At 44.3% G+C, this 12,659-nt stretch overlaps 1 protein-coding gene across 1 annotated transcript in view; it reads right to left on the minus strand.

Moving 5' to 3' along the window:
- Positions 1 to 12,659, minus strand: part of NFIC (nuclear factor I C) — a 220,706-nt gene that overhangs the window by 42,749 nt on the left and 165,298 nt on the right. Inside the window, exon 5 of the mRNA XM_044671380.1 lies at positions 6,721 to 6,728. Coding sequence (XP_044527315.1) covers positions 6,721 to 6,728 — 8 coding nt within the window. The remainder of the gene's footprint in view (positions 1 to 6,720; positions 6,729 to 12,659) is intronic.

The following is a 12,659-nucleotide window of genomic DNA, read 5'->3' on the forward strand; positions in this document are numbered from 1 at the left end:
ACGTTTCTCATTTATGAACCCTTCTCTCCATTCACAGTGCCATCATGTTGGTGCAGACTCCTATCAGCTTATGCTTGAATCACTGCAATATCCTTCTGGTTGATCTCCATGCCCAAAGTGATTTTTCTAAAATACACGTCACCCTCTACTTACTAAACTCAAACAACTCCCTGTTATCTCAAGGATCAGATATAACATCCTCTGTTTGGTATTCAAAATCCTTCACAATCTAGCCCTTTCCTACCTTACCTTTCTCGAAAGTAGGTGGGACCCATAGCATGCACTGTCTTCCCTTGACAATTTTTTAAAGTCTGTGCCTGATTCTGAAGATCACAGATTTAGAATGGGAAAGACCCTTAGGAGCCATTTGGTCCACTCTGCTCATTATATAAACAAGAAAAGGAAGGTCCCCAAGGAACAACTTGTCCAAATCATGCAGGGGCAGAGTCAGTACCCCTGACCCCCAATCCTGCAGTCATTCCTCTACATCGCTGTTCTCTATGCTTCTTGACACTGTAGGCTCTAAAAAGATGACGAGGGAGGGAGCACTAAGCATGAAGCGAGGAGTGCATCTCACAGTCTTAGAGTCAGAAGGGACATCAGAGGGCACAGAATCCAGCCCATATTGGGACAGAAACTCCCACTACTACATCCTTTGACAAGTTCTAGTCTATTCTCTAAGACTTCCAAGCAGGGGACATGAGGCAGTGAAAGACACTGGAGCTTGGAGATCGGGTTGGTTCAGATTTTGTCAACACATTTGTCTGACTTTGGGCAAGTCCTGTGATCTCTTGAGGCCTCAGTTTCCTCAACAATAAAATAAAATGAGGTTAGATTGGTGATCATGGAGAGAGTAGAATCAGGAAGACTTCTCTTCCTGAGTTCAAATCTGGCCTCAGACAGTTTCTAGCTGTATGGCTGTACACAAGTCGCTTAACGCTGTTTGCCTCAGTTTCCTCACCTCTAAAATGAGCTGAAGAAGGAAACAGTAAACCATTCCAGTATCTTTGCCAAGAAAACTCCATAAGTGGTCATGAAGAGTTGGCAACGGCTGACTGAACGACTGAAAAATGACTGAACAACAACAAAAGACTAGATGGCCTCTAAGATCCTTCCAAACTCTGAATCTAAAATCTTAAAACTGGGAACCAGTTATTACCTTTTGAGGCAGCTTCTTCCTCTGTCCATTTACTCACTCATTCATTTAACAAAAACTGAGTGAGTACTCGAAAATGTCAGAAAACTACTGTTTCTACATGTAACTGAAAAAATAATTAAAATTGGGGGAAAAACTGATGAAGTGGCTGCTAGAAGCTGAGGGGAGCTAATATAAGAAATGTTGCTTGACCTTATAGGATTGAGAGCCTGTTGTTGGATAGCTCTGATTGGAAGAAAGTTTTTTCTAAAACTGAACTGAAATCTGAATTTCCATAACTTCCCATGCCTGGTTCTCTATTTTTGTCTTTTAGAGTCAAGTAGGATAAGTCTGCAGTCCCCAGGATAGCCCTTCTGATGTGTGAAGATCATTACTACACCCCCTTAAGCCTCTTCTTCTCATTTTCTTTTCTCCCCAAAACTTCTTGTGTTCAGAACTTCTGTTTTACAGTCAAGGCACCACCAATCTCTCAGTCACCCAGATTTCCAACCTTGTTGTCATCAAATCCTTATCCTGGCTCACTCTACATATCCAGTCAGTTGCCAAATATTAGCATTTCTTCCTTCACAACATTTCTTGTGGGTATCTTCTCTTCTCTATTCACACAATTTCCAGATATGGATAGAGCTCTGGACTTGGAATCAGGAAGACCTGAGTTCAAATCCTGCCTCATACATTTACTATCTGTGTGACCTTGGACAAACTTTATTACTTCCCTCAGCCTCAGCTTCTTATCTGTAAAATGAGGATTATAATAGCACCTTTCCCCCAAGTTGTTGTGAGGATCAAATAAGTAAATGGATAAAATGTTTATTGCATTAATGCTAGCTATTAATATTAGTAGTAGTAGTAGTTCAGGCCCTAAGACCTCTCTCTTGCATCACTGCAATTGTCTCCAAATTGATCTCTTGCTCAACTGTCTCTCCTTCCAATCCAACCTCTATATAGCTGTCAGACTGAGAACAGCTCTAACAGGCATCCTTCCCTATGCAGTAAATTTCAGTGGCTCCCTATTACCTCTGGAATCAAATGTAAAGTCCTTTTTTTCAGGCACCTAAAGCTTTTTACAAGCTGTCTTACTCTTATCTTTCTATCTTTTCATACTCTACTGCCCTCTATACCCTCTACAATCCAACCATATTAACACACTTGTTTTTCTCCACATACTACCCTCCATTTCTCATTTCCACGCCTTTCTGCTTGCTGTCCTGCAGGTCCGAAATGTTCTTCCTGGTCACTGTCGACTCTTACATTTCCCTGGCTTTATTCAAGACTCAGCTTAAATTCCACTATTTGTTGTAGGCCTTTCCCAGGTTTCCCAGTTGCTAGTCCTTTTCTGTCCAAAGTGACCTTCTATTTATCTGTATATACTGCATATGATCTATTTATTGCCATGCTGTCTCTTCCTTTAGAATATAAGCCCTTTGAGGGCAGGGGTTGATTTTGGCATTTTCTTTGTATCCCTAGTGTAATACCTAGCAAATGCCTGGCATACAGTGGATGCTTTAAAAATGCTTTTTCAGGGGCAGCTGGGTAGCTCAGTGGATTGAGAGTCAGGCCTAGAGACGGGAGGTTCAAATCTGGCCTCAGACACTTCCCAGCTGTGTGACCCTGGGCAAGTCACTTGACCTCCCATTGCCCACCCTTACCACTCTTCCACCTAGGAGCCAATACACAGAAGTTAAGGGTTTTAAAAAATATATAAACTAAAAATGCTTTTTCATCGATTGATTTTTCACAGTAAGCATCCCTAGTTCCTCTGATAGTCCCCCACGTGACTGGATTTCCCTAGTTCCTTCCCTATCCCAGTCTTCTGCCTTTTGACATGCAATAGCTTGTCAGCATCCCTCCTAAAACAGAGGCACCCCAAAGGGGACATAATATTTCAAATTATGGTGCTGTATTGTATTATGAATCTGGAGATAGGAGACTTTAGCTTGGGATCCTCGTTCTGCCACTTGGGCAGTGTGGTCTTGGGAAAGTCATTAAACCACTCCATACCTCAGTTTTCTCATTTGTAAAATAAGGATAATGATCTCTATGCTACCTACCCCACAGGACTTTAGGGAAGACTGAAAGAGAGAATGGATATGCTTTGTGAAGCACTCTGAAAACCAGAGGATTCTGTGCAAATGCCAGCTATTATTATGAAGACAATGGCACCATCACTGGCCTTGATCACTCAAGCCATCCCCTGTCCTTGCTCCTGAGGTTTTGGATGATTTCCGTGGGAAAAAAGCCAATGCCAATGACTCCGCCTCAAGCCCTTCAGGTGGCAACAGGCAACCAGTAGCACCTGGTTGAACAAGGGGGTGGCACAGTATGTACAGGAAAGGACAGACAATCAGCAGCTCTTTGGGAGAATATCCCAATGGTGCCTAGAATGGGATTGACCAGAAAACAGGCCAACTCTGAAGAGCTCTGCCCAGAGGTCTCTCCAACACAGGACCAGCCAAGGGCTGAGAAGTAACCCTTGTCCAAAACCAGCCAGACACGTTCAAAGTTGGGGAGATGCCCAGCCAAAGACTTCCATCCAGTTGGGTTTGAACCAACCTGGGCATGTAGTCTCAGCACCTCCCTGGCTCCTCCTGCTGCCTACGGCCCTCTGGCCTCTAGTACATGGGCCCAGTTCAGGGCAGGGAATGCTCCAGTGGGCACTAGGCCATGTGACTGGGGCACTTGGGGCATTTTCCCAGGGAGTAGTGGGCTGCAAATACTGCCCAGTGGCTTGGCACTATGAGATCCATCTGGCCTACTTTGGCCTAAGCACTCTAACTCTGACCATACTTCATTCCAGATACCAGCCTCTCCTCGCTATGACAATCTTGGAATATGAGTTAGTGAGGTCCAGGACAAATTCTAAATAACAGGATGTATTGTTCTCCAAGATCCAAATTCTCCATTGATTTCAGAGGAACTTGAAACTGCAGGGAAAGAGGAAATGGGAACTTCTCTAGAATGAAAGAATATCAGATGTAGAAAGTGTCTTGGACTATTGAAGTTGGAAGGAAGCTTAGAATGTAGAATCTGTCATCAGATCTAGAAGGGCTCTTCCCACCCCAAGGTAGCCTTTGGCCTAAGAATGATCAAAATTTTGTATCTTGGACTTCTCGGGGCTTTTCAGGGCTGCCCATTGGGCAGCAGGGATTAGGAGCCTTAGAAGAAGGAAGACGCTTAGGATGTGTGGTGAGAAGGGTACAGTCCTGTTATGGGTTTTAAAAGTAGAGATTTTTGATAATGAACATTTTTCAGTCTTGTAAAAATGTGCCATGGTCTTGGCAATTTGGAAACAGTGATTGTCCGCCCTCTTCTCTGGTATAAGAGTCCCTTCTACAGCCCCTCTAATAGTCGTTGAGAGATAGGGAGATCATTGTTTCATGAGGCAGCCTTTTCCAGTGATGGAAAGCTCTGGACCTTTGCAGTTTTTTATAATGAGTCCAAATCTGTCTCTCTGCAACTACTTGGCTTCAGTGAAAACTCAACTCAAATCCTTTCTTCTACAAGAAGCCTTTTCTGGTCTCTCTCCATTCCCTTCCCCCAAATCTCACTGCTAGTGATTTCCTTAGAGATTAATTTTGATTTTAAATACCTATCCACACGTATATATGCATGTCTGTATTTAGATATATGCATGTGTGTATATATATACATGTATATGTATTTTATATTTAGTTGAATATCATACATTTTCTCTATGCAAAATATATTTAACACATATTATAAACATATTGTTTATTATTACATATATTATCTACATATAATATAGAACATAAATACATTCTCTCAACATAAAATGTTATTTATATGTAATATAAACATATATGTGTACATAATTCTATTTAGCTGTTTGCGTGTTATTTCTTCTGCTAGAGTCTGAGCTTCTTGAGGGCAGGGCCTGTTTTTACTTTTCTTTGTATCTTCAGCACTTGACTTTGTATCTTCAACACTACCATTGGAGTTGCACCAAATAATTCTTCTCTCTCTCAAAAATAATTACTATAATTATTAGGGATAAAGGGCATTGGCACTATCTATCAACCTTCCTCCCTGTGGACATTAAGCTTCTGTTAATGAAGCCTAAGAGTACATCAATTGTTTTTGGTTACCACATCACACTGTTGAATCACAGCGAGGTCAGTGAGAACCCACAAGTCTTTTTTTTTTTCTTTCCCATGAATCACTAACAACCCAGGTGTCCCCTCTACTCATGCAACTGGTATTTTTAATGAAATTTGAAAAAACCCAAAAAACCTCAAGTCATTTGTGTCTATGTCATATCCTTCTTACTAACTTGTAAGCTGTGTGAGGACAGGGACCATGTCCTACTCATGTCTGTGTCCCTCAGATCCCTCCCCTTAGGGCAGTGATTCCCAAAGTGGGCGCCACCGCCCTCTGGTGGGTGCTGCAGTGATCCAGGGAGGCAGTGATGGCCACAGGTGCATTTATCTTTCCTATTAATTGTTATTAAAATTTAAAAATTAATTTATTTCCAGGGGCTAAGTAATATTTTTTCTGGAAAGGGGGCGGTAGCCCAAAAAAGTTTGGGAACCACTGCCTTAGGGTTTCACATGGCATGTCCTATAGTAGGTGTTCATGAAATTCCTTTGCATGGGTGAATGAGCAGATGGATAGGCATAAGAAATATGACACGAGGGCAAAACCTGTATTCCATCGACCTGGAAATCTGACTGGGGATGTCAAAAGATATTTGAAGATGATTGAGAGTTAACCAGTAGAAGAGAAGAGGTTTGTTTATAGAATGTCAGAACTGGAGGGGACCTTGGGGAGTCTCAACTCCAACTCCAACCTATAACTGTATAGAAATATATGAGGAAGGGGAGCTCCCAATAACACTTGTATTTATAGAGAGGCCTTTGTAGCCAGCATGTGTCAGAGGGACAACTTGAACCAGGACATCCTGACCTGCTGCAGGTTCTCTAGCCTATGTATGACACTGAGAGAGAGAGAGAGAGAGAGAGAGAATCCCATGGCAACTCTGTGAGATAGGTGTTATTACTATTCCCATTTATATACAAGGAAATGGGATGAGAGATTAAGAGACTTGCTCAGTCACATTGCTAGAAAGTATCTGAGGTGGGATATGAACTCAGGCCTTTTTTGTCTCAGGTTCCACTCTTTGCCCCCTATGCCACATGTCTACTTAATAAGATAATTCCTTCACTGATCTTTTGACTTCCTCTGAGCAGGTAGGTATTCTTCCTTCCCCTTCCTCTATATTGCCTCTTTTGGTAGTTTGCACAAATTAGTGGTAGACCTGGGTTTGAGACTAAGAGATATGTGACCAAAGTCACTTTACCTCCCCAAGACTTAGTTTCCTCTGCTGTAAAATGGGTGCAAATCATCCTTGTTCTATCTACCTCAAAAGAGTATTGGGAAGGCAATCATTTCCTAAACCATAGCCCTATAGAAATCTTAAGCTATTATTTTTAGTGTATCACTTTCCTTATCCTGTATGCTATGGATTGAGAGTCAGGACAGTATGCAAATTAATGAAAATGATCTACATGATTTAGTCCCCAGAACTCTGGCAATCTGAGGGATACAACCTGGCCTGGAGGCCAGATTGACTGCCCAGAGCCCCCATCCAGGGTGCGGCTTGTCCTTCAGCTGAAGGGAAGCTTCTGGGGACAGGAAATGATGTAGTGGGGAGTGGGGTATTTTTAGCAAATAGTTCTTTGCTCCTTCCCTCCCTTGCCCAGCCCCAGGACAGCCTGTACTTTGGAAACAGGGAAATGACCCTCCCAGTGGTGGGGGCACCACAGAAACCGTTGCCATGGCTCTCCAGGGCTTTGCCTGGAATGCCCTTCCTCTATCAGCCGGTCACTCTTCCCTTCCTGAGATACTTCCCGGATCCTCCACCTTTCCCATGAAGCATTTCTACATCAATCCTAGGAGCTTCCTAATCGATCCAAGCAGAGTGGAAAGGGAGCTGGCTTTGGAGGCAGAGGCTCTGAGTTCTAATCCTAGCTCAGACAACGTGGATGGCAGCGCCTAATGGCCCCAGCGATTTTAATTTAGGCTCTTTGGACCTTCTTTCTTCATCTGTCAAATGAGACAGTTAGCCTGGATGAGTTCTGTGGTCTGGATCAGCTATTGATTTATACTGTTATGCTCCATAAATATAAAAAAATATTGTCTGACATAGACCCGAGCTGCTTTTAGCCCCAGCCCTGCCCCCGTGGTCCCAGGGCCTGAAAACAAGCTTTCCTTTGACCTGGCTGGGCAGCACGTTAGAGCCGATGCTAGAGAGCTGGCTAATGTCCAGCGCCGGCCAGTTAATATCCAAACCACATGCAAGCTCGCCTACCCACTAGAATGGAGAACACACCTTACATTTTTAAGATTGGATTCTTCGAAGTAGGACCATTGAATCACAAAATGTCAGTGCTAAAGAAAACCCGAGAGGTCACCCTTTCCTAATGCCTCATTTTGCAGAGGGAGAACTAAAGCTGCAGACGGGAATCGATGCTCCCTGCTCTTGCTCCGGGCTAGAGGCAAAGGCAGGATTGGAACCTCGGCCTCCAGTTTCCATGAGGGAAGGCATTTCTGTTCTTGCCTGCACTTACATTTTGCTTTGACTGGCTGCAGGGGCTATTTCCTCCGGCCCTGCCACCCCGCTCCTCCAGTTCTCCTTTTTTCCTGGGGAACACTGTTTTAGAAAGTGCTTTAGAATCTTGGTTGGGTAAGCAGTCTCTGAGGCGAGCTCTTGGCCGGGCCTGACTGCTGTGTCCTTGACACATCTGTCCCTGCTGGGCCGGGCCACGGGCAGGATCCTCTCCTCCCCAACCAGGGTCACCTTCCACAGAGGCAGGATTAATCATGGTGCCGGGGATGCGGCTCTCGACGCCTGCTGACACTGATAAATCGGCCACATCTCACTGCGCCTCTGCTGCCTACATAGTCCCATCTTCAAAGAGCCAGGGGGGTGGGGGCAGCAGGCTCCATCTGGCCCTGTCTGTTCACAGAAATGGACCCATTAATACGTTGGCCGGTGCTGAGACCCCTGGATGGGGGGAGACACAAGACCTGGGGCAGAATAGGCTCTGGGGGAGGCGACTCGCTGTGAAGGAAAGGGGCTGGGATTTCAAGAGAGGAACTTCTTTGGGACTCCAGCTCTGTCCCTGGCTGCCTTGGGTACAACCTCTATCAGCCTCAGTTTCCTAATCGATAGAAGGGGTTGGATCTAATGAATTAATAAAATGAGTAGCATTTCTAGATCTGCAGTTATAGGTTATCATTTGATTGTAACAATGAGTTAAATAAATGCCTTGTCGGTGGTCATAAGCTTAGCGAATGGGGCAAGATTCAAACTCGGTAAGTATTTATATTTAGCAACTTGCAAACTTGTGATGGAGCTGCTATTATTATCGCCCCCATTTTAAAGATGAGAAAACTGTGGCTGAGAGACGGTAAGAGACTTGCACAGTCACACACTATTAAGAGCGTCTGGGGCCACACTTGAACTCGCGTCTCCCTGACGCCAAATCGGGCCCTACCTACTTCTCCACTCAGCTGCCTAACGAGTCCTGTGATCCTTTGAGGTGGGTCCTCCAATGGAGCATGGTGGAGCTTCATATTTGTGCTAGCTTCACCTCCTTGCTCGGGGCCTCAGATTCTGTCTCTCTCATGATCAGGATAACCCTGACCCCTTCTTAGGGAATTCCTAGGATCAAAAGTATGAAGGAAAAAGCCAGGCTAGGATTCTGAAGACTTGAGGTCAAGGCCCAGTTCTGCCAGTACTGGGCGGTGTCCAGCGAGTCCCTTAACCTCTCTGGCTAACGGTAATACTGCTCCCCCCTCCCAGGCCCCCATCCACCTTCATCTCTCTTTTCTGTGCTGTTTTCCCCATTTAGAATGTGAGCTACTTGAGGGCAGAGACTGTCCTGTTTACTTATATTTACGTTCTTAGCATTTAGCATAGTGCCAGGCACATAGCAAGGGTCCAATAAATATTTGCTCTATCTAATTATCTATCTGTCTGTCTGTCTGTCAGACTGTTAAATAAAACCTTCCTAAAATTAGAAGGTTGGACACGATCATCTGGGTGGTCTGGAAGCTCAATATAAATCAACGGGGTAACTACTTTTTCCCTCCAGGACTTGTGATCTCATTAGGTGTAGGGAACTCCCAGGGAAGAACTTCCCTCTAGCACAGGATGCTACCAGTGGGCAGCTACTCTAGCCTTTAGAGTTTGAGAGAGGAGTTACCTGGAACCCCTGCTTAGAGTCATCCTATTTCTCAAAGGTGGGGCTTGACCTCATTTTGTCCTCAATTCAATACCCCACGCTGCCTACCCAACAGGGTGGCCATAAGAGCTCCCATGATCTCAGGCTGCATTTGGAGAGAAAGGGTGTCCAGAACAACTGAGGACAACAGGCCCACTGCCCTCCACCCCAGTGAGACCACATTTGCAATATTGGGTTTGGTTCTGGACACTCCATAAAATGGAAGATCGTTGTGGTGAAGGTCCTCAGTCTTATGGCAGATGAGGGTTGAAGAAATGAGGGATGTTTAGTCTGGAGAGGAGGAAAAGACTTTGAGGAACATGATGGCCACTTTTAAGTATCTGAAGGATCATTAAGCGCAAGAAGGATTAGTCTTGTTTGGTTCTAAGAGAGCACAACAAAGAGCCAAGGATGGCAGTGGCCAAGAGGTAGATTTAGGTTCAATGTAAGGAAAAACTTCCTGAACAATTCTAAAAGTGGAATGGACTCTCTCAAGGGGATAGTGGGCTCTTTCTTACTGGAGCCAGCCAAGAAAGACCTGAATGATAGATCACTTGTTGGGAATGTTCTAGCAGGGATTTGGGGGGTCAGGTATAGGTAGTCTGAGACGGCCTCTTAGCTAGATTCAAACTCTAAGACTCAAGAGAGGGGCAGAGAGAGGATCTCTATGGCCCCTTCCAGCTTGGATATTTTGTGTTTTATGTTCTAAGATTTCTTCCAGTTCTGATATTTTATATGTTCTATAGTCTGATTTACCTCCCAGCCCCCAAATTCTGTGTTCCAAGGGCCCTCCTAGTTCTGACATTCTCTGTTCTATAGGACTTCCTAGCTCTGACCTTCTGTGTTCTAAGCACCCTCCCAGCTCTGACAATCTCTGTTCTAAGGATTCTCCCAGCTCTGACATTCCCTGTTCTAAGGGCTCTCTTAGCCCCCAAATTCTGTGTTCTAAGGGCCCTCCCAGCTCTGACATTCCATGTTCAGAGGGTCTTCTCCACCCTGACATTTTCTGTTGTAAAGGCCCTCCCAGCTCTGACATTCTTGTGTTCTAAGAGTCCTCCCAGATCTGCCATCTGATGAACCTGATATCTATCAAGAATTTCTGTCCTTCAGTGGGAAAGAAGAACTTCATAACCAGAGTCTCATTAGCAAAAAAAAATTTGGGGGTGCATGAAAGACAATTATTTGTTAGCATTAGCAAGATCCTGTTCCTTGATTACAACTGTCTCATATGAAAATAGTCTGTCTGGGTCTTGCCCTGCAGATGCAAGCCCAGTGGAATTCACGGAGACTTGTGAAATTCCAGGATGTTACTACCTCTCACTGGTAGGCACTAATGACTATTATGACCTAAAGCACTCTTCAGTTCAAACAAACAAGTGATTGCTGTAGACAATAGAAAAGTAAACAGAACCCCAATTACAAAATGTACTAACAGTCCTTCCCTGTTTACAGAGATATTAGCCCCAATTTGTTCTATGACGCTGGGAAGGTATCCGGTGGAACCTGCAGGCTGGGCCATCCCACCTGGGAGGGGTATTTGGGATCATGCCTCAGAGCCACTCACAACTCTCCTCTGGCACAACCCAGTTTATCCCATGGATTTGGACATAGCAGGGTCAAATCGGATGGCCTGAAGGTTGAACAAACACAGTGCTTTTCCAGTCTATGGGGCAACTTTGAACTTGTCAGAATCCATCCACCACTGGGATACCCATTTCCTATCATCCATCCATTTGTGCATGACCAGGCTCTGCTCTCAGCCTGGGGCTTGGTTGACTACAGCAAATTGTTTGTTGTACAGTGGAGCTGGCTTAGTTTGAATACTTGTGTTAGAGGTGCATTTCTACCACTTAGAAGCTGCATGATATCGGACAAGTCACAGTTTCTCTAAGCCTCGGTTTCCCCATGTGTAAAAGGGCCACATACTAACACACAGACACGGCAGATCTGAAATCAAATGCAATACTGTCTGTAACCATAAATAGCTGAATAAATATCTTATTGCGTGGGGATCTACGGTGATATAAGGGGGATGGTAATAGCCCCTATCTCCCAGGGCTATAAGATATTTGGAAAGCACTTTGCAAACCTTAAAGCACTGTGTTGTTATTATTATCACTATATTGCAAAACGCAAAGGATCTGAGTTTCTGCCAGCTTGGGAACTCCTGGTGTGGGAACTCTCCTGTTTATGACTCAGTAGCTGAATCCTGGAGAAATGCTTGAGCTTCACAGAGGAAGGAAGCAAGAGTTTATTAATGCTAGACACTATGCTAGGGGCTTTACAAATATTATTTAATCTGATCCTCACAACTACCAGGGGAGCTAGGCACTATTAGCCCAATTTTACAGATAAGGAAACCAAAGAAAACAGAGGCTATGTGACTTACCAAGGTTATACAACTAATAAATGTCTAATACTGGATTTGAACTCCAGTCTTCCTAACTCCAGGCCCAGTGCTCTAGCTACCTTGCTGCTAGAATTTAAGTGACATTCCTGAGGTCACCCTGCTAAGTAGAAGAGACAGAATTTGAATCTTTGTCTTTCAGACAGCAAGCCCATCTCTCTATCCATTGCGCCACACTTCCTCCATTGTGTGCCTCAGTTAATATCCTACTCTAATGCCCCCGGATGGAAAAAAGCTCTAACAGCAGAGTATAACTTGTGGAAGGTCCTACCGAGCTGTAAAGCCTTTGTGTATGGCTCCCAGGGAGGACTAGATTGAACATTTGTTTCCCAATGAGCAGTCCGGATGAGTTCAGAGAAGACTATCACCAGGCTGGCTTCCAGGGTGATGAATGTTTTTAGCCATAACGACCTATGAAAACCACTTATTAAGGACGAGAGGAGTCTTCAATTTGCATTGGGTAGAAGGAGCATTCCCTTCCTGCCCACCCAACTAAATCATGGATCCTTAGAATATTGAAATATGCCATAGCTAATGCCCAACCACTGACTAATTTTCAGCATTAGCCGTCTGGTGTCTTCCATTACACAATACCACTCAATGGAACCAGACTACTGGAAAACTGACTTCCTAAACAAACACTTTTATCTTCACTCCTCTTCCATATCTTCCCCATTGATCCTTCTATTGAAAAAAAAAAACAAACAAAAAAAAACGAGCAAGAGGGTTTTGGAAACAAGGGGCATTAAAATCCACCTGGGGGAAAGAGCACAAGCCCTGGTTCTATTCCTCAAGACCCATCTCACAGTGGGTTTTCATGATATCGGATAGCCTTTATGTTCTTTTTGGC

Source organism: Gracilinanus agilis, chromosome 1 (genome assembly GCF_016433145.1).
Source record: "Gracilinanus agilis isolate LMUSP501 chromosome 1, AgileGrace, whole genome shotgun sequence".
Classification (NCBI taxonomy): Eukaryota; Metazoa; Chordata; class Mammalia; order Didelphimorphia; family Didelphidae; genus Gracilinanus; species Gracilinanus agilis.